Here is a 19,344-nt window from a genome sequence, read left to right on the forward strand (position 1 = left end):
GACCATTTCTGTGGCGCAGTCCACGCTGGTCGCACACCAGCGAAGATGCTGGCAGTGCGCACTGCGCAGGCCAGCTACGCCTCTATTCTATTCTCTTACCCCTATTCCCACAGGACCCAGCAGATGAATCACAACAGCCACATGTTCTGGAAACGTACGTGCAGCCTTGCAGCTGCCTCCCCGCTCCTGTTCCAGGCCGACAGCCACTCTGGAAATCGCGGCAGAAGGGCAGTGGCAGCGGCTCTGAAACAAAGAGCGGCCAGCCCTGCGGAAGGCGGTCAGAGACGGCACTCGGCACATCCTCTCCTACAGGCAGAGGAGAGAAAGGCCCAGCTCCTGGGCACGCTGGCATCTACACACCATTAACTCGGAGATTCATGGCCCTGTTCAGACTCAAACCGCAGATCCCAAGTGGTTCCCCCCTGCTCTCTAAAGTTACATCTACTTCCTCCAATTTTATTACCACTACTAGTCATAGAGGTTGGGGTCGCTTCTTTTTTCCATTTCCTGCATCCAAAAAAGTTCACTACTTATTATAAATCTAGATGACATGGCTTTTTTTTTTTTTCTCCTGAGAGCAGCTCAGTTCTTATAATTTTATACAGCTGCATATTTGCAGCATCTAAGGAACAGTTCCCACTACACTGGAAGAACTCCAGTGCCAGATTCTTCAACCTTCAAATACTCCAGCAAGTTTCAGTTTAAAACAGTAGAAAAGGTGATCTTTCTACTATTATGAAGTCTCCAAAGAGTTACAGAATTCACATCCTTAAGTTGTGTGAAGAAATCTAGTTGTTTTTCAAACTCCCATTGATTTCAACTCTCCATTGATTCCAAACTTTTATTCTCATGCCAAAAAAACATTTTGAAAATCTACCCCCATGACAAATTAAATATAATTAACATTAAGTTTCAAATGGTGGCCCTCAGCAGGACTTAATCAACAACAGAGAAAGCTACCACATATGCATTAATTTCAAGTTTTATTCTTCATGTTGGTGGAACACACAGCCTCAAGAGGCAGCATCGGTAGAGCTGTTGCAAACACATTTTGTATTCTATTACACCACAGATTTGGGAAAAAAACAAGTAAAGCACAGGTTTCACACTGCACTTGATCATCTGACCATTAAGTTACAGATAATTTAGAAATCTTCTGATTTCACATAAACATTGCATCAGCCATTGCTCAGCCTCCATGCACAATTTAACTTTATTTTTTTATTACAGTCAACACTGGTTTTGGAAACTCTTTTGCTGTAAATGTTATATTTTCCATTTAGATCACTTAAATGGTATTTACATAAGTGTGCAAATTGCTTTGAAAGATAGAAACAAACACTAACACATAATATACAGACAGTTTATTCTATAGTTAAACATTTACTAAAAGGCAGTTAACATTCCTAACACACTTTCACTGTCTAAAATAGGAGAATAAGTTATATAAAATAGACCATCTTATTTTCAGATGCTTCCATTTCTGCAGATTTGGTCTTTGCAGCAACATTGCAATTAAAGATTAAGATTCTACTACTAAGAATCAGAAATGTCAATTCAATGGCAGCTTAACATGTTTAGTACCAGTCACTTTTGTCCCAGATTTCCACACTTGAAAGTTTCCGCACAGAACAAAGAAACAACTCGAGGAGGGAGGAAGACAGTTTTGCACTTTTTTTTTTTTTTTGCCATATGGAAAGTATGTCTTAAAAATGCAACACAAATTTCAAATTTTAAATTTTCTTTTAAGGGCCTGTTAGTGTTACAAGCACAGTTTAAATCAATCTGAAAATTCTTCCACAGAAGCACACACAGTTCCCAGTTTTCTTATGCACCTCATCATTTCAGATATATGCAACTGTTCACACACACAAAAAGCAGACTCCTTGGGCTCACACAACAAAACTGATTTCAGAACTAGAAGGAGCAGGAAATGCTTGAAGAAAACAACTGTCTCCTGAGTTCCTACATGTGCATTTTTTTCTACCTGTGATGAAGACTCACCATAGTAAGTGTTATGTTCCACTTGATTCAAATCCAGAAGGCAAAAGTTTAACTCCAGTTAAACTGAAGTGAGTTCCTCCAACAGCAAAAATTCTAGGAGAGTTCTAGAATTTTAGGAAAGTCTTCCAAACCATCTTTCACATATAACTGCAAGCATTCTCAGAGAAAAGCACCTCACTTCCTAAAATTTCACAGAGCCAAAACTTTTACATACATCATCAATAACAAAGGGAAATTACCCATCAGATAGTGAAGACCTACAGGTGCGTCTTAAATAGCTTTAAAACTCATGGTTATTACTACACAAGACAAAGACACAAAACTGGTTTTTGAATACCCATTAAATTGAATAATGTGACCTTCTAATGTGACAGCAAATTATACTGCAGTTTGTGCTCCTATCTCAATGTTACTGAGTGCTATTCACCCCAGGCAAAGTGAGCATTAGCTCTCTAAAATCTGAACCTTCATCACAATTACGCCTGACACAATTTTGTCACACATATGCTTGATATTTTTGATGACATCCAATTCTTTAATATGGCAGAAACTATCCCAACACTTTAAACTGTGCTTTTGGTCTCTTGTTTACAGAGTTTTGGGCATCACATACAAATCCCTGCTGGATTCCAAGTGATGTCACCCTAGTGCAGACCTTGCTTAGGTCCTGCTGAAAAAACAAGCCACAGATGAAACTTCTAGACTCAACAACTTTTAAGCATAAAATGGTGAAATAAATTCAGGACACTAAAGAAGCTTGCAAAACATATGATGACTTGGAACCAAATATAAATAGGATGCATTAAAATTTGGTTACCTTGGATTCTAAGCAAGTTTGAAAAATGCCACTTATAGGAGATACCTGTTCAATGCTTTGAAAATATAAAAGAATCAAATGTCTTCATACATTAACATGTATGAAGACATTTGATTCTTTCATATTTTCAGCATACTGATTAGCAAATAAACACCTAGAACACTTATAAACTCAAACATATCGCTGAAACATTCCACCTAAGCTTTTGTTAAACATTTGTCTTCAGAAGTTTATATTCTGTGCACATTACCTGCTAACTTCAGTTTCTTTTTTGGTTATGGCATGCTTCAAAAACACCACTAAGAATGGTTGTTCACTCCTTCCTTTTCTAAGGTGCACATTACAAACACTGTGGACACATTTATTTCCAAGTACTTCAGGTCAATAAATTTCTTATGAGGAAAGGCAGATGTGTATTTTTAAGCTTGCAAGATAACTTCAAGCTAGTTGACTTAGTGTTTTTCACACTCATGTGGATGCTGTAAAAATAAAGTATTAAAATAATATTCCCCAGTGCAGTAAAAACATGTTGAAAACAAACTGAATGCTCCCCCTAGCGTTTACACAAGTAAAAATCCTGCCTGGCACAGTCTGCTTCAAATAGTCTTAAACAGGAGATAAACAGCCAGATGAATGATCATACATTTAACTCTGAAGACAACTGCAAACATCTTACTGGGACCAGAAGTGTCAGCTGTTGAAATCCAGCATTTAAAATTTTGTACTACTTCCTCTCCAGTGCTTCTGAAGTTTTGGTTTCTTTTAAACTGTGCTTTTAGTAAAACTCTCCTCAATTTTTTTCCTGTCAGCTGAAGGCAGGCCCCTAAGGAAGCTCCTGCCAGGTAAGAGATGAAGTCCAAAGATGTTTCAAGATGATGGGTACAATCATGCTTTTTCTCCTGCACTGAACCCAGAAGCTGCCATGTTAATATTAGGATTCCCATATCACAATTGCAATGAAGCTCTGGTAAATCTGGTACCTTTGGATATGCTCAGCATCACAAGTCAGTCAGATATGACAACCTAGTCTGTAGCTAGCATAGTCCACCAGAATATTCATCCTCTTCCTCATCAGCATGAGAGCCCACTGCAGCTGGTCCTCTGGCTTTGTCTTGGGCAGCGTTTGGCGATTTCTTCTTCATTCCACCTCCTGGCACCACCAAGGTAAGACCAAGCTTGGCATACTGACAATAACAAGGCAAGTTTAATTTCTGTGCTATCACAGAATTGACTGATGCTCAGAATAAGCAAGCAGGCAACATTCATTACAAAAAACCAAGAGTGATGATGCTCTCAGCTTGGAATAAACATAACATTGGTCCAATTTTCTCTTTCTCAAATACTCTGTGAATGGGATATAAGATCTGTATTGATGCTGCTTATTATCAAATAAATTGGCCACATTTTGAACCTTCTTTAACCTCCTCTGGCTCAAGCTTTATGTAGAAAAGAAGTAATTCCAGTATGTAGCTTTTCATACATTATCTACTATTAGATCATGTAAACAGTTTTTTAAGTGTTGTTCAGCAAGACTAGTAACTCAATTTTTACTGTTCAATGAAGTGAAATTAGCCAATACTGCTACAAGGTTTGGTAGGGATTGATGTTTCCATTACTTCACGCTTATCTTATACTTCCTACTATTTACAAATTCAATTAAATAAAAAAATGGTGGAGAAAGAGACACAATTACTTGCTCCAAATTAAAATCTATCCTGAATGAATACCTTACTAAGAATAAGCAATGGAAAAAACCATTCAATGATGACATCATTGAATGCAGTAGGCATCCTGCTCTGTTCATGTTTATGCACATTCATCTGCTGCATGGTATTTCTGAGAAAAAGCAGAAGCAGCAGACTGTTCTTGCTCTTATGGAAGCAAACAGAAGAAGCCTGAATTTTGGTCAACTCATTAAACAAATTAAGCAAATCCTTAACAAGCTGTTCTTTCACATAACTCTTTGCACCATCTGAAAGTTAGGCAGCACCATCACTGGCAGGCAAAGTAAAAGAATGCAGGAAGCTCACAGTCAAAGGGAAGCATGACAGGAAGTCACAATAAATGCACAGACTGTGCTCTTATTTTCCTCTACTAGGAAAAAATCCCCACCCTCTTAACCTGAAAAAAGCCCCCAATCACAGGATCTGTCTACTTACATCATTATCCATGTATTTGAAAAGTGGAGAATTACAGACTTCAGAAACTTGATCCTGATCTTGCTGATCATACCCTTCTAAAAGTTGCTCCAGTGCTGCACAGTCTTCACTTCCATTAAATCCTGGTATACTGAAGGAAATTAAGAGTTGATTTCTTTAGGTACATGAATCATATTCATAAAAATTAAACTTTAAGTAATATTAGTTTGCACACTGCAAATAAGACCACAATACCAGTAAAGATGAAACAAGAGTATTTGATTTTTTTTTTCCTGATTAGTCAATAAACTCTCCACTTCACATACAGAAAATTCCTGTCATGAGTTTCTGTATATAAAACTGGAGATATGGAAAACATGAGCAAGATGTTTAAAGACTGACCTTGAAAGATTATTTCTAAAGGTAAAGTACTACAATTTAACTGATACATATGTTCATTTCACTAAAAATGCAGTTTAAGTAAAAACATGTTGTTTTGAGATTTTGCTACTGAAGTTCCAATGAAAGGTGAAATGAGGAACTGCCAGGGTTAAACACTAATCCATATTTTGACACCAAAATTTTCTCCTGTAACATGGCAAGAACTTCTAATTTTCATCTCATTTCCCCTGTCACACATAACTACTTCTTTATGACTCTTTATTTTAGGTTTGTTAAGAAGAATCACTGTAGCCGGTACAGCTAAATTGTTATGTCTGAAAAAGATTCCTGATAGCCATACACAAGAAAACATTATTATTGTACTTTAAGTCAACAGAAGTGCAGGTTAAAATTTTATGAAAGAAAAACGTCAAGCAAGACAGATCTATACTAGTGAAACAATCAGTTTAAAATCATAGGACACGAAGCAGACTTACCTGTAGCTTTCCCTCACACATCTTTCTGCAGCAACATAATCATTTCTATGAAGATGAACTAAAACTTGAGCAATAGTTTTCTAAACAAAAAATAAAAAGAGTAAGCCTTATGATTCTTTAGAAATTAACAATAAAATATGAGAAAAATAGTAGACTGTTAATATCTAGTATGAGATATTAACAATATCTCGAGGTCATTACAATCCACAATCATCCTAAGATACTGATGCGAGTCAGAACAAACTAGTGAAAAAGCAGAAAGCCATCTTCTCAGCTAGTATGAAATAGGTTATCTCCTATAACATTTTAATGGATTGCTGTCCCAAGTAACAGTTTTTGTAGTTTGTTTTTTTGATAACATCTTTATTTTTTATGTGTTGTGTAGTTTTGACAGCTCCTGTAGATAATAGCATTTTAAAACTTACAAAAGCACAGCTGAAGTTTGGGGAAACACCACTACCACAAACTCTCATCATTCAGCAAGAAACTTATCACTGAATTAAGAGGTGCCCATCATCTGTCAGATGTCAGTAACAACAAAAATAAAAAAATTGAAATGTATTATCAGAAGCTGTCTCTTAGACTTTACCTTATAGCAAGTGGGATAGTTTTCAATTTCCTTATAAATACTTTTTTCCTTTTGAAGAGACAGTGCAGCCTCATCTAATCTAAAAACGAAAAAAACAGGAGTATCAGTGCCAGGAATACAACACAATGAACCCAAGGCTAATTACAAAGTGTTTAACTAATACAACGGCAAGTTTACTCGAATAAACAGCAACACAACTAAAAATCAGCAGTAGATTTTACTAACAGAATAAAAGTAAAGGTAAATAAGGTAAATATATAGATAAGGTAAATATATAGTCAGCAATTCCTTTTGCCTACATGCTAAGAACATCTCTGATATTTATTTAGAGAAACCTTGGTTTTTGTAACACTGTACAAGACAAATGCTTTGTTATACACCCTAACACATTTCTGTATGTCCTGAGGTTACTATAAGCTATCAGTAAGTCTGATATCCATGAACTAGCAATATAGTTCTTAAAAGACCTCAATGTTTCAGCGAAGCAAGTCTAAGATGAACTGAAGGTAAAGTTTGGTATAAGTAATTTACAATTAAACTTGTCTCACTGAGACTCCAAGATTCACTCTTCTTTAAGAAGTCCAGAATCAGACTGCTGCAGATTTCATTCTTCAGGTCAGTCCCAATTCCTCTGTTTTATATCCCACAGCTATAGAAGATTTTTCAAGTACTTTCTACATTTAATGTTGGAAAAAAACCCCAAAAATCCTGAAATAACATAAGAATTAATGAACACTGGTGTTTTCACAGAGCAAAAGTCTTTCAGCTCACATTCTGCCATCCCAGAACAGAAAATCAGGTGGTTCCTGGATGAACATGACATATCCCACAGAAACTGGACCTTAGTTTGAAGCAAGTCTCAAATAAGAATTAATAGTACATAAAAAACCAACAACACCAAGACAAAAAACCCACAATCAAAATCACATTTTAAGATTCAATTTCATTAAAAGAACAAAAAGTGATAAAGCTATACCTGCGTCCTCTGACCAGAAGTCTTGATGCCTTCCCTAGCATTTCTAACGCCTGCCGTAAACGTTCTTCATTCTAGAGAAGAAAAGAAAGAATTCAGACATTTTTGTTTCATTTGCACAGAATTAAGACCACATCTAAGTGTGTCACCTGTAGTTTAGAACACCTGTTAGCTATTAGATCAGCAATTCATACACTCAAGGGAAACATGAAGTGTATTGGTGCTCCTGAGTTCCACAGCCAGCTCCTGTGTGGATCTGCTCAGCAGAGGAATGTCAATGTAAATTTACTAATCTGAAAAAACCCATGACAACTGACAATAGAAAAGTACATCAAAGCCACTTGTAAAAAGGCAAATCATTGTCTCATTTAAATGGGTGAAGCACCATGCAAAATATTTTCTTCTGTGCCTTTAGGGATTTCAAATTATTTTGAGTTCCAGTGCTCAACAGCAGATATGTACTCTACCCTCTGTTCTGCCCAACAAGAGCCAGAGCACTTGAACGATAAAATTCAGATTCTGTCAAGTCCTAAACTGAGAAAGGGGCAAAGCAAACTGAATCCTAACTTTTGTCATCTCCTTCTCTAGAGCATGAGAAGCCTTCAGCTTCATTACTCAGCCACTGATGTAAAACGAAGTAAACATAATTTAGAACCTAATCTTAGGCTTCTTCTTTACTTTATAGCAGAAAGAAAAGAACCCAACAAACTGAGAACACGGATAAAAATCTCCCACTTACTTCAAACACCGATGCTGCTTGCTGATAGAGCTGCACAGCCTTCTCTGGACTCACATTTTCTATTAACCTGTAATAAACATCAATACTTTCTCTTCAGATGAAAGGAAAATATTTTTTACCTGAAAGCATCAAAAAGACATAAAAGGAAAGCACAGACATACCCATGCCCTGCACAGATTCTAGCCACAATAAGTCAGACTCACTTTCCAGCCCGTTCCAGTGCAATGGCTGCTGTGTCTGGTGTCCCATTCTCCAGGTACATCATACTGGCTTTCTCGATCAGCTGAACTGCTTCAGGAAGCCTCTGCATCTCCTACAAGGCAACAGTCACCAGAACACTGTTGTCAGGAAAGGAGTTTACATGCAAGGACACAAATCAAAGCAAATTAAAATAACTTATTTATTTACAAACTTGTAGAGCTAGTGAAAGTTAACCACCAACTCCATAAAATTTACTTTAAAGTACTAAACTTTTATGTAAGTCATGAATTTGTGGTAGTTCATAGCAAAAGCAGCACCACTCTTCTGTTACCCACTGACATGAGGAATGCTTCTTTTCTTTTAGAAAAGGAAAACTATCTTTCCCCCCAAACACAAATGTTGCTTCCCTAATCTACTGAAGGCAGAAATGGGGACTATGAGTCAACAAAAAAATTTCACTTCAATATGCAATTTGCTTACATATATTTGTAAAATAGTACAGTGCACAATATTTGTCATTATAAAATATAACTTAAAAATAAAAACTAGTAAATGAGAATACCTTTAGCATCATGCCAGCTTGTTCATAAGCTCTGCAGAGAAAAAAAATGTACAATTTGGTCAGAGATGGTGTATTACAACAAGCTGTAGTTATGAATCAAAAGTTAACATGCACTGACTATCTAACACCTTCACTGTTAATATTTAATGCTTTGAAGATGTTTAAAGTGTTTTATTTAATGACACAGCACACATGTAACTTTATCTTCCACAAAATTCAACCACACTTCTCAGTAAAATCTATTCTAACCCAATCCCCAGGCAATATCTGGATTATTGTCATCTCTGAAGTACTCTTTAATTAAAAATTTCTTAATCAGCTCAGCAGTGTAGAACTCCAAAATTACAAGAAGTTCATCTAAGAAAAAATATTTGCTATCAAAAGGTGCTAAAGAATGCCAAAATCATAATTTCTTCAGGTGGCCATTACATGTTTTCAAACTTTCCTAGCTCACACTTCCACTGAACTAATTATGAAGCAGCAAAATTACTTGAACCAAAACACTTACTCTGAGATCAAAATGTACTTGTACTGTATATTAAAAAATCTGTTTCAGATTACTTAGCACGTCTGTACTTACTTGGCAGCATGAAAGAGACTAGACATGAAATTATTGAAGTCAAGGACAAAAGCCACAAAAATATAATGCAGGAAAAATATTAATGTATAAAATCTTACACAACTACTAATTTCAAAGCAAGGAACCCCATAAAGGCAAATCAAACCTACAACAACTACAGGCAAGTTGTCAAAAATAAATAATTCCAAGGACAGAATAAATGCAATACACCAGAGTATAGCTACATAAAAAGTTGTAAAAAGCACACTTCCTTAAAATAAGTTCCTGCTTATTAAATAAGCAGGAACATATTTTGTATCTAACTACAAATACTGTAATAATGTCAGAGCTTCATTTAGTTTATACTATGCATTAGTAGATAATAAAAACCAATTCAATTTCTGAAGCAGTCCCTAGGTATCTCAGGCACCTGTCAGCTGTTATTTGGGACAACACTAACTTTCTCACCAACAGCTCTTTAGTTTTCTCAGAGCACACAGGAACAGACTTTTAAAAAGCAATTCTGTTACACTGACAAAATGTGCAAATATATTAAATAACCTGCTCCCAACCCCCATTACTCCAATCTAAGTAGCAACTAGTCAGCTTCTGGGAAAGAAAGAATCTCAGTGAATGAAAAGATACGCTTTATTGTTTTCATGTGCCTCAGCTTCCCGTAAACAGGCTTCCCTTGCCTGGTCAAACTGCTTGGCATTCTTAAAAGCAACAGCTGCAAAAAAGGAAATAAAGATTTTATTTACAACTTGGCCTTGTCTTCATTTTTACCACTGCTGCTTGAGAATTTATCTACCTAAAGATGCAAACAGGCTTTTTAAATGCATGGTTACAGTTTACCAACCTCTTCCCAAAAATCCCAGATAGTTCTCTTCGTTTCATTAGTTACTTAGTTACCATTAAAGACATTTATTATCAACACCACTTCCATACCACCACAGTATCATACAGAGCTCTCAACGTGTTCAGGTGGACTTTGAGAGTCACTCATGCTGGATTTTAATTACAAACATGGAGGAATGCATATTTATATAATTTTAATCATTACAAGTTATACAAGGTCAGAAATGTGCCACCAACAAAGCATAACTTCATCAGCACAATCATTTCAGGGTACAAATATATATTTCTATCTTGTTTAACTAATAAAATATAAAGTAAGATTTAAAATAAATTTCAATTTATAAATTCTCCAGTTGTTCTTCCAAGTTCATATTTTTGTATTCAATTTTAGGTGAAAAAGCAGGAATGCCTAGAGTAAGAAGTCAAAAGACCACAACAAATTACTACCATGAGAAAGAAGAAAATGCTTAAGAACAAAAAGAAATCAACAACTAAGGATTTTATACTCAGTGTGTCACTTGGCAGCGGAAAAAGGGAGGAACGAGACCTTACTGTGCCTGAAAAAAAAAACCAAGCTGGCAGCATCTCACCTTACTGAGACAGTCTTTGACTGGACATATTTCATAAGATGATGATAAAGCAAAATTTTAAAACCAGCTCGAACGTCTGTTGTTTTGTAGATAAAGTCACAGGATTTGGGGGTGGACAAGTGAAAGAAGGAAGCTTTATTTTTGTCACATAGAAATTGTAAGCTTGAAAAAAAAAATGGTTTTGGAGACTGTTCTAGATCTCCAAGAACAACCTGAAATTTATTTTACAGTGCTACCAAGAGGACTTTTTGTAGCTTCATCTTATATTTAGTCTTCACAACAGTTTTACTTACACAGTAATGTAGTAAAAATACATAAAACATTATAAGGGATTAAGCTTGATGAATACTGTGAAATATATATGGCCATATTTACTGCCACATACCTGCCTTCCCATATTCAGTAGCTGCACTGTCATAATCTGGTTTCCACTTTAAGAATCCAGTTTTTAGGCTAAAACACAAGAAACAATTAGTAAAGATTTTATGTTTTACCATCAAGGCACTTCAGATACATTTCAAACTTTAGAATAGCCCTGGAAACGAGCAATTACCTATGTGCCAATACTATGGTGGCATCTCTACCATAAAAACAAATGCCAGCACTGTTAAGAATTGCATAAAGCACTGCAATTATCTCCCACAGTTACAACCCTCACCCTAACATGCTTTTACTATTCCCACAGAGTCTTCCCAAGCCCATCTTCTCAGCAGAAAGAAGTCAGCAGAAGAAAAATACTTCCTCCTACACCAACATATCTCCAGATTTCTAATACCGTGACACCTGACAATATTTTTTTCACACATCAGGAAGTTTCCATCATTCCTCTACAGGACTGGTTTTTTTGCTTCTGAGAATTATCAATGATTCTCCAATGCATACACAAACAAAGGAATTTACTTACCAACACAAAGACTCAAATGTCATTTCTATGTCTAAAATAGATCATGACACTAAAAGGTGCCACGCATGGGCACAAATACATAGCAAAAAATGAACATTGGAAAATTAGGTGAGTCATTAGGCAATTTGGAATTTAATATGCTGACTTCCTCATTTTTAAAAGAAATTAAAATATTACCATAACTTTACAGACTGCTTACGTATTTGTTATAGGCCAACACATCATATGCAATACATTCTTTACTTGGCAAAACAGTTGCATGTGGATACTAAGGTGATCTTTTTGTCTTACTTGGATGATGACCAGAGTGTGTAACACTAATACAAGCCTTTATACTGTGTTATTTTTATCACAGTCAAAAGTCCCAAACACATCAAGCTGAAATATACAATGCACTCAATCTACACACAATTAAAGGTCTTAGTCCCTTTTATTTATCTGCCGCTCTCCAGATAAGCCTAAAATTAATTCTGCAGGAGGGCACTTTCAGTCAAGTAACTTGAGTAAGACGTGCTGGGTTTTTTCAATTTCAAAGTTTTTCCTCTATGCCAATTTATACATTTGATCCATGATTTCCAGAGGGCCTGTCACTACTCTTACTAAAACTATGGCATCCTTGGATTAGTCCGCTCCATTACATGTATACCATATTCTGTGCAATTCAGCAAAATGGCTATATTCAGTGTTAAAATGCACAGTTACAGACTACCATAGATGTTAAGCTCTCCAAGATAAACGTAAGTACAGGTCTTTGAAGCCACCTGAGAAGCACCAATCACGCATTTCTCACGGACAGGAAACAAACACACACCACCTCAGCAAAGTCAAGCCCTTTTATCTAACACAGTCTCCATAACTCTTTTCTCCCACTTGTCTCTAGCCTTAAGATGTGCCAGGGGAGATTTAGGATGGACATTTGGAAGAAAGAAGAAGATTTAGGATGGACATTTGGAAGAAATTCCTCACAGAAAGGGTTATTAGATATTGGAGTGGGCTGCCCAGGAGGTGATAGACTCACCAACCCCAGAGCTGTTTAAGGAAAGACTGGATGTGGCACTCAGTGCCCTGGTCTAGTTGACAGAGTGGTGTTGTGTCACGGGTTGGATTCGATCATCTCAGACACCTTTTCCAACCTAACTGATTCTGTGACTTGTCTTCCTCCCACTGACTTTAGCGGAAGGGCAGAAGTGACAGCCCTCGCTTTGCCGTCAGGGTCGGAGCAATACAGGCCACAAGGCCCTAAAGGAAACTGCTCGGGTTCCAGGCCTCTGAGCCGCACCGCCTCACCGACCCCCCTGTTTGGTCTTGGGGCCGCTGCACTGTCCTTGTTCGGGGCAGCAGGCCCTCTAGAGCACCCAGCCCCGTACGGAGGCTCCCCTCAGGCAGAGGAGGGGCGGTGCAGCCATGCCCCCCACTCCCCCCGCGCCGGCCCCCGCGGCCTCGCTACCTCCCTCCTCCCGAGGTGCGGCCGCCTGACACACGGAGTCTCCTCAGCCCCCCTGCCGGGCCGGGAGGGGATACGCCGCCTCCATGGGGCAGGAGCGCCGGACGCCCCGGACAGCGCGGGCGCCGAGCTGGCAGCTGCTTGGCAGCGGCTCACCAGCTCCCCCCAGCCCGCACCCTCCGCCCCGCTGACCCTCCGCTCACTATTTCTCCGCTTTCGCGATGTGCTCCAGCGCCTCGTTAATCTTCTGCGCCGCCATCTCGCCAGCGCGGCGGGCCGGGCTCGGCCACGCTCCTCCGCCTCCCTGCGCTGCGGCTACGGAACGGCGCAGGGATCACGGGCACCGGGAGGAGCGGCCGGGGCCCCGCCTGCTCCCCGCGCCTGCGCCCGGGCCACGGCCGGAGCGCCCCGGAGTGCCCCGAGTGCCGGGAGTGCTGCGGGCCGGCCCCGGGCGCGGAGCCGCCGGCGCGGCCTGTGCGGGCGGGGGTGCCCAGCGCTGGGCTGTGCCGCGCTCCGGGGGCGGCGGGCACCTCCCGTGCACAGCCCGCTCCTGTGCTAGGCCGACAGAAAGTTTTTACAAAACAGAATCACACAGAATCCCACAATCGTTAGGCTTGGAAGGGGCCTCTGGAGATCATCTGCTCCACCCCTCCTGCCAAGCAGGGTCACCTAGAGCAGGTGACACAGGAACCAGATGGGGTTTGAATGTCTCCAGAGGGAGACTCTACGACCGCCCTGGGCAGCCTGTTCCAGCGCTCTGCCACCCTCAGTGTGAAGTTCTTCCTCATGTTGAGGTGAAACTCCCTGCATTTTATTTTGTGACCATTGCTCCTTGTCCTGTCACTAAACACCACAAAGAAGAGCCTGGCACCATCCTCTTGACATCCTCCTTTGAGACATTTTTGTGTGTTCATGGGATCCCCTCTCAGTTTTCAGACTAAACCGGCCCAGCTCCTGCAGCCTCTCCTCATAAGAGAGATGCTCGGTCTTTGTGGCATCTGCTGGACCCTCTGCTCCTTGTCTTTCCTGTACTGAGGAGCCCAGAACTGGACACAGCCCAGAACAGCAATGAGCAAGACCTGCGTTCCCCAGAGTTTTCAAAAGGAGGCCAGTTTTTTTATCAGTGCACAACTCAGAGGCCAAAATCTGAGCAGCACTGCATGTCCTGCCTTGAGGAAGCCTCCAGAGGCAGTTCTGCTGAGGCATGATCTTCTGACTTGGTGAAAACAAGAGGGTGTATCCAGCTGGGCTGGCACAGAGATGTGATGCAGAAGGTGTGAATAGTGGCTGAGCACACCAGAGTTGCTGACACAGGCGACACAATCGTGCAAGATACCCAAATAATACACTCAGTAATTAAGTCAAAAGTGCTAAAGTCTCTTATTGCTTGTATGTCCAGCTTCCTTGATGCCTTAGTTTTGTTAATGTGAAACAACCCTGAGAAAAAGAATATCAGTTATGGAGCCCAAGAAGGTATTTCTTCTCCAATCCTGGACATCGTTATTTTATTCCAATCTGAATAAATGAAGTATTTATCAACACCAGAGAGCAAAACAAGAACCTGGTTAAATTTGCAGAACTTCCCAGAGCCTAGAAGTCATTGAAATGAACTTTATGGGTCCCTTCCAACTCAATATTCTGTGATTCTCTGAAAGTCCATACCCTTTACAGGAATCAGAGCTTTACAAGTTTCTACATCAAACTGGAAAAATAAGCAATATTTACGTGATTTGTTTTACTCTAGGTAGTCATAAAACTCACAAGTCTGAATTGCTTTCCCTTCCTTTTCCTTTTCCCACATTCCCTTGATGACATGGACACTTAATTTTCTGACTATGGTTCTTGCATTGCACTTGAGAGGTTATCATCTATTGCAAATGGTGGAAAAATCCTACTAAATCTTAAATACTCTTATTCTGTGTCTTAGATCAAAGCAGGGAAAAAGGTTGTAGAGAGGTTTTCTGCTTTGAAAAGCAGATGAGTTGTCACAGGAGTACTGGGAGAAAATAGCTAGTCTTGCATAATACATACACAAAAAAGGTTTTTGGCAAGTGCTCGGTGGTAGCAGGTATAAAGCAGAGGAAGCTATGATCAGAAAGATTCCTGTGTCATCACGTCTGTCTTTTTTTTCCCCTCGTAATGTCAGCCAGGATAGATCTGGCCAGCTAACTATGAGCTTGCTGCAGTGCCTTTCAAATAAATTTGTCTTAACCAGGAAAATTAAATCCTAGACAGCAGCATTGAATGACAGAATAATCTGACTGTTGTTCTGAAGCACCAAACTTATGACTTCTAGTTTGTGTGTTTGTTTTTGCAAGGGCTTCTTGCCTGCTCTGTTCCCTGGGTTGTAAATATCTGTTCACTTTCTAGTGAAACTGCACATGTGCACTGTCTGGTTACACTTTATACTGGAATGACCAGACGGAAGATTTCCAAGAGTAGTATTAAATGAAATAGGATATTCTTGGGTAGCTTTTATTTTGTAGACATGGAACCTCCCGAGATTTTACGTCTGGGAAGGATCATATCACAGCATCTGGTGCTTGGCTGTGAATTAGAATTTGGTGCTAAAAAATGACCAGGTAAAACGTGAAAAAAATTTTGCAGGGAAAATAGTTGGAGTGACAAAGATGTGAACTCTGTAAATAGCTGTATTAGTCATTGATCATTAGCCAGTCCTCATCTGCCCATCACTACACCTTGCAGAGAGCTTCTGTCTTCTAAGCATTTCTTCATTTTCACCATTGCAACCAAAGGAATCAAGCTGTGAGAAACAAGCACCTGTGTGAGGCTTCATGGGGATAACTTCTGGCTAAAGGCTGTAGGCAAGCAGCTGGAGACAGCACCTTCCACCATTATGGCTGGGTCCCCCCCAGCCCTGGCATCTGAACAGCCTGGGTGTCCTTCAGAGTTGTTAGTTATATGAAATTATTAGTACAACCATAGCTAAAATTTGTTTCTTAATGAACTGTAATTTTTCTATAAATCTGTTATGTTCTTTCAGAAAGTCAGGACTGACTGCAGCAAAATGTACTTTAAGTCAGCTGCTGAAACCAATCTGCTACTCCAGTGGATCTGGAAGGTGAATTTAAGTTTTCCTAGATCTGGATTTCTCACCTCTGTCTGGTACCCTTTTATGGCAGCAGAACATGGAAAGTTCTGCCTTGTAATTTATTAGTGTCTGAAATTGGAGTCATAACTACAATACAGCTCCACTGCCATGCTGAGGAAATTATCTGGGAGTAAGGGAGAGGGATCTGCATATTTCTTCTCCCAGAAAAACTGGGCCATCACTAATGGTCTAATGTACAATTGGGTCAGACAAATTTTGGGCCCATGATATACGCGAAAATGTACTCTGTCATCACTCCAACCCAGTGCCAGCACCTCAGTGCTCTGGTATCTTTCCTTTTCCTGTCTTCAGCACTAAGTCCATGTAACTTGTCTTTCAGACACTACTGTTTTTGTGGATATGGCAGAAAGCAAATTAATAACTCTGAGGGCAGGAAAGTTAATAAAGACTGGTTTTCTGTAGATTGATACTGATTGTCTTTAATTAAATAGCAGAGGACTGCAGTGTGAGCATGCCTTTTATTAGATGTCAGAGAATAAAGAGAGAGGTATTATAAATATCCCAACTGGGGGAAGGTGGTAATGTCTACTTGGATTTCCAGATTCACTGGACATGAGAAAGGAGGAGGATATTCTGGTAGGATGAGCCAACATGAATCATTCATAATGCCTTCCACACTATTTGTTGAACATACATAATTTACATGCCCCTATTGAAGGTTAAGTAAGGTGGCCTGTCCACATAGGTAAGGCAGGTTGATTTTGTCAGTAAGTAGTAAGATAGATAATGCATCAACACCCTTTGAGTCCCTCCCTACTATTCCCCTGGTCTCCCTTGCTTCCAAAAATAATCCATTTCCCTCAGTCATGACAACTCTCAAATTGTAATTTATTTAAAGTCAAATTAATTTTATACAATAGTAATGTATGACTCACAAATAAATGTACAATATTTACAGATGTGAAGAAGAGCTCTTCTGGAGGAGAGTTGAGTCACCTATTCCTGCTGGATAGGAAGGTTGGATAATTGGCACCACACCACTTCCCACATGCTCCATTTGAATCTGACCAACTCAGTGTCTTTGGCATTTATTACCCCTAGACTTACCCCTTGATACTTCCTCATCTTCTCAGCCACTGCATCCACAAGTGATGATAATTTGCTTTCATACCTGATGGTTGTGTGCACCACCAGCACCTGACCCACCATTAACAAATGCTTGTAGGGCTTTTTTTGGTGGTCTCAGAGAAGTAGTTACTAATTTTCTATTTTCCAGTGGTGGCAATTCCACAGCCCTGACAACCTGTTCCAATTAAAAATATCTTCATTCTGCTGGTTAGTAGATCTTGGAAGGATGACCTTTGGAGCAAAAATTTCCCATTCTGAGACTGGGATCTCACCAGAAAACCACTTCTAGAATCACCTGGACTCCTTCAGGGTGCCAATTTGTTACTGGGCTAGGCTCACAGTTTGTTGGCTAGGCTCTTCCTAGCTAGCTCTGTTCCCTCTGGCAATTTACCAAGCAGTCACACCTGCACGAAGAGGGGGCAGGAATATATGGTGCAGGCTTGAATTGCTTAAGTCAATTGAAGTACCACATCATAAATGTGTAATCATAGCTTTACTTTAGCTTCTCTTTCTGTTGATGAGGTAACTTGCTCAAGATAGAGCACATACCTAATTTAAAAACGTGACACCTTTTCTGCTCCGGCTTTGCAATTCCAGAACCTCTGGACTCCTCTCCTGTTTTTCTTCATCCTTCCTTCTTTCTGAATTGTTCTCTATAGAAAACTCTCACATCAGATTCTCCTGGTAGAAAGCCAGCTATTCCTCCCACAGAATCCACACAGGGGATTTTGATGGATCTTCATTGCTTTGCAGCAGTTTAACAACAAGATGCTCAGTGCCTCATGGAATAACATGCAGCATTGCTTCTCAAATCAAGAGGCATTCATAACTTGACATGAACATGTATCCTTCAATTTTTCACTGAAATAGTGTTTGAAATAGATCCCAAAACAGAGGCAGGAAAACATAACTGTTTTCATCAGGTTTGAAAGCATAATTAGATTTTTCCACTTTTCCATAGGAATGTCAAATTCGATAGTGACTGATTCTTTCAGGTGCCACCTTCTACTCTGTACCCATGAACAGGGAAGTGAGATCACTAATACCCAATAAAATCAATAAGGCTGGCCTTATTCAAGGATATCAATAAACTTTTGCTCACTTTTATTGACAGCATAGTTTTGCACACCTGAAGCAAGATTTACAGAGAAGGGATAACTTTTTTGTTTGTTTTTAATTGGCTTAACCTTTTTCTACATTGTTTTCCTTAGTCTGCTTCAGAAGAGCATTTGGAAATCTTCTAGCCTCCTTGGCAGAACCAGGAATACAAGCCTGGACAGAAGCTGCTGCACAGTGCTCTCCTCATTTGGACTATGGATGAGACACAATAGAGGGCAGTCACAGTTGCTAGGTTTTGTTTCACATGGCAGCATAGAGTTTATGAAAACATCTGCTGCATTCCCCCAGTGTTTTACTCCTCAGCATAAAATGTTTTCTGAGACTAATTGCTTTGGTCATGTATCTGAACATCCTACCTCATGACACCATTGATTAGATAATATCAAAGTCTATTTCCCCCTGTAGAGGAGTCAGTTCTGCCACTCTGAATTGTCATTTACATCCTCCATTATCATGCTGCAGCAGTACATGTCTGCAGCAGCCCAAACCATGCACTTTTGTAAGTCTTTTCCAATGACCTGATTATCCAAGCTGGTGAGGCAGCCATGTGGGGGTGCAGCTGAAGGCCTCCCAAGGTACTAAACTCAGTTCCATGGGAAGCTCAGTGACTGAGAAGTGAGGCTCTATTGTTCTCCATGTAAACATCAGAAGTAAAGAAAATAAATCTTCCAGTTCATTTAGCACTGTTAAAGCTGGTGATTCTTACTCTCAAATATAACAGTGAGCTACTTTCTAAATGTTAAAGGACAATTTGATAGTAGGATTCCA

The 19,344-nt window shown here is 39.5% G+C and overlaps 1 protein-coding gene across 1 annotated transcript; it reads right to left on the bottom strand.

Annotated features, from left to right (window-relative positions):
• Positions 1-966: 966 nt before the first annotated feature.
• NAPG (NSF attachment protein gamma) lies at positions 967-13,670 on the bottom strand. Its single transcript, XM_054627944.2, has 12 exons — positions 13,460-13,670; positions 11,294-11,361; positions 10,106-10,190; positions 9,482-9,499; positions 8,902-8,932; positions 8,342-8,451; positions 8,139-8,205; positions 7,403-7,473; positions 6,427-6,505; positions 5,838-5,917; positions 4,981-5,110; positions 967-4,005 (listed from the first exon to the last, which is right to left on the bottom strand). Exons 1-12 carry the CDS (start codon positions 13,513-13,515, stop codon positions 3,856-3,858), a joined length of 945 nt encoding a protein of 314 aa, XP_054483919.1. The 5' UTR covers positions 13,516-13,670; the 3' UTR covers positions 967-3,855.
• Between the last annotated feature and the right edge of the window lie 5,674 nt (positions 13,671-19,344).

The sequence above is a fragment of the Agelaius phoeniceus genome, chromosome 1 (genome assembly GCF_051311805.1).
Source record: "Agelaius phoeniceus isolate bAgePho1 chromosome 1, bAgePho1.hap1, whole genome shotgun sequence".
Taxonomy (NCBI): domain Eukaryota; kingdom Metazoa; phylum Chordata; class Aves; order Passeriformes; family Icteridae; genus Agelaius; species Agelaius phoeniceus.

Excerpts from the sequence above, each read along its gene's own strand:
- NAPG (XM_054627944.2), bottom strand. The coding sequence starts at position 13,515 with ATGGCGGCGCAGAAGATTAACGAGGCGCTGGAGCACATCGCGAAAGCG. Across the intron at positions 8,206-8,341 it reads GCACTGGAACGGGCTGGAAA|GTTAATAGAAAATGTGAGTC; the intron begins GTGAGTCTGACT and ends TGTTTATTACAG. Across the intron at positions 5,918-6,426 it reads ACTATCCCACTTGCTATAAG|AAAACTATTGCTCAAGTTTT; the intron begins GTAAAGTCTAAG and ends TTTTTTGTTTAG.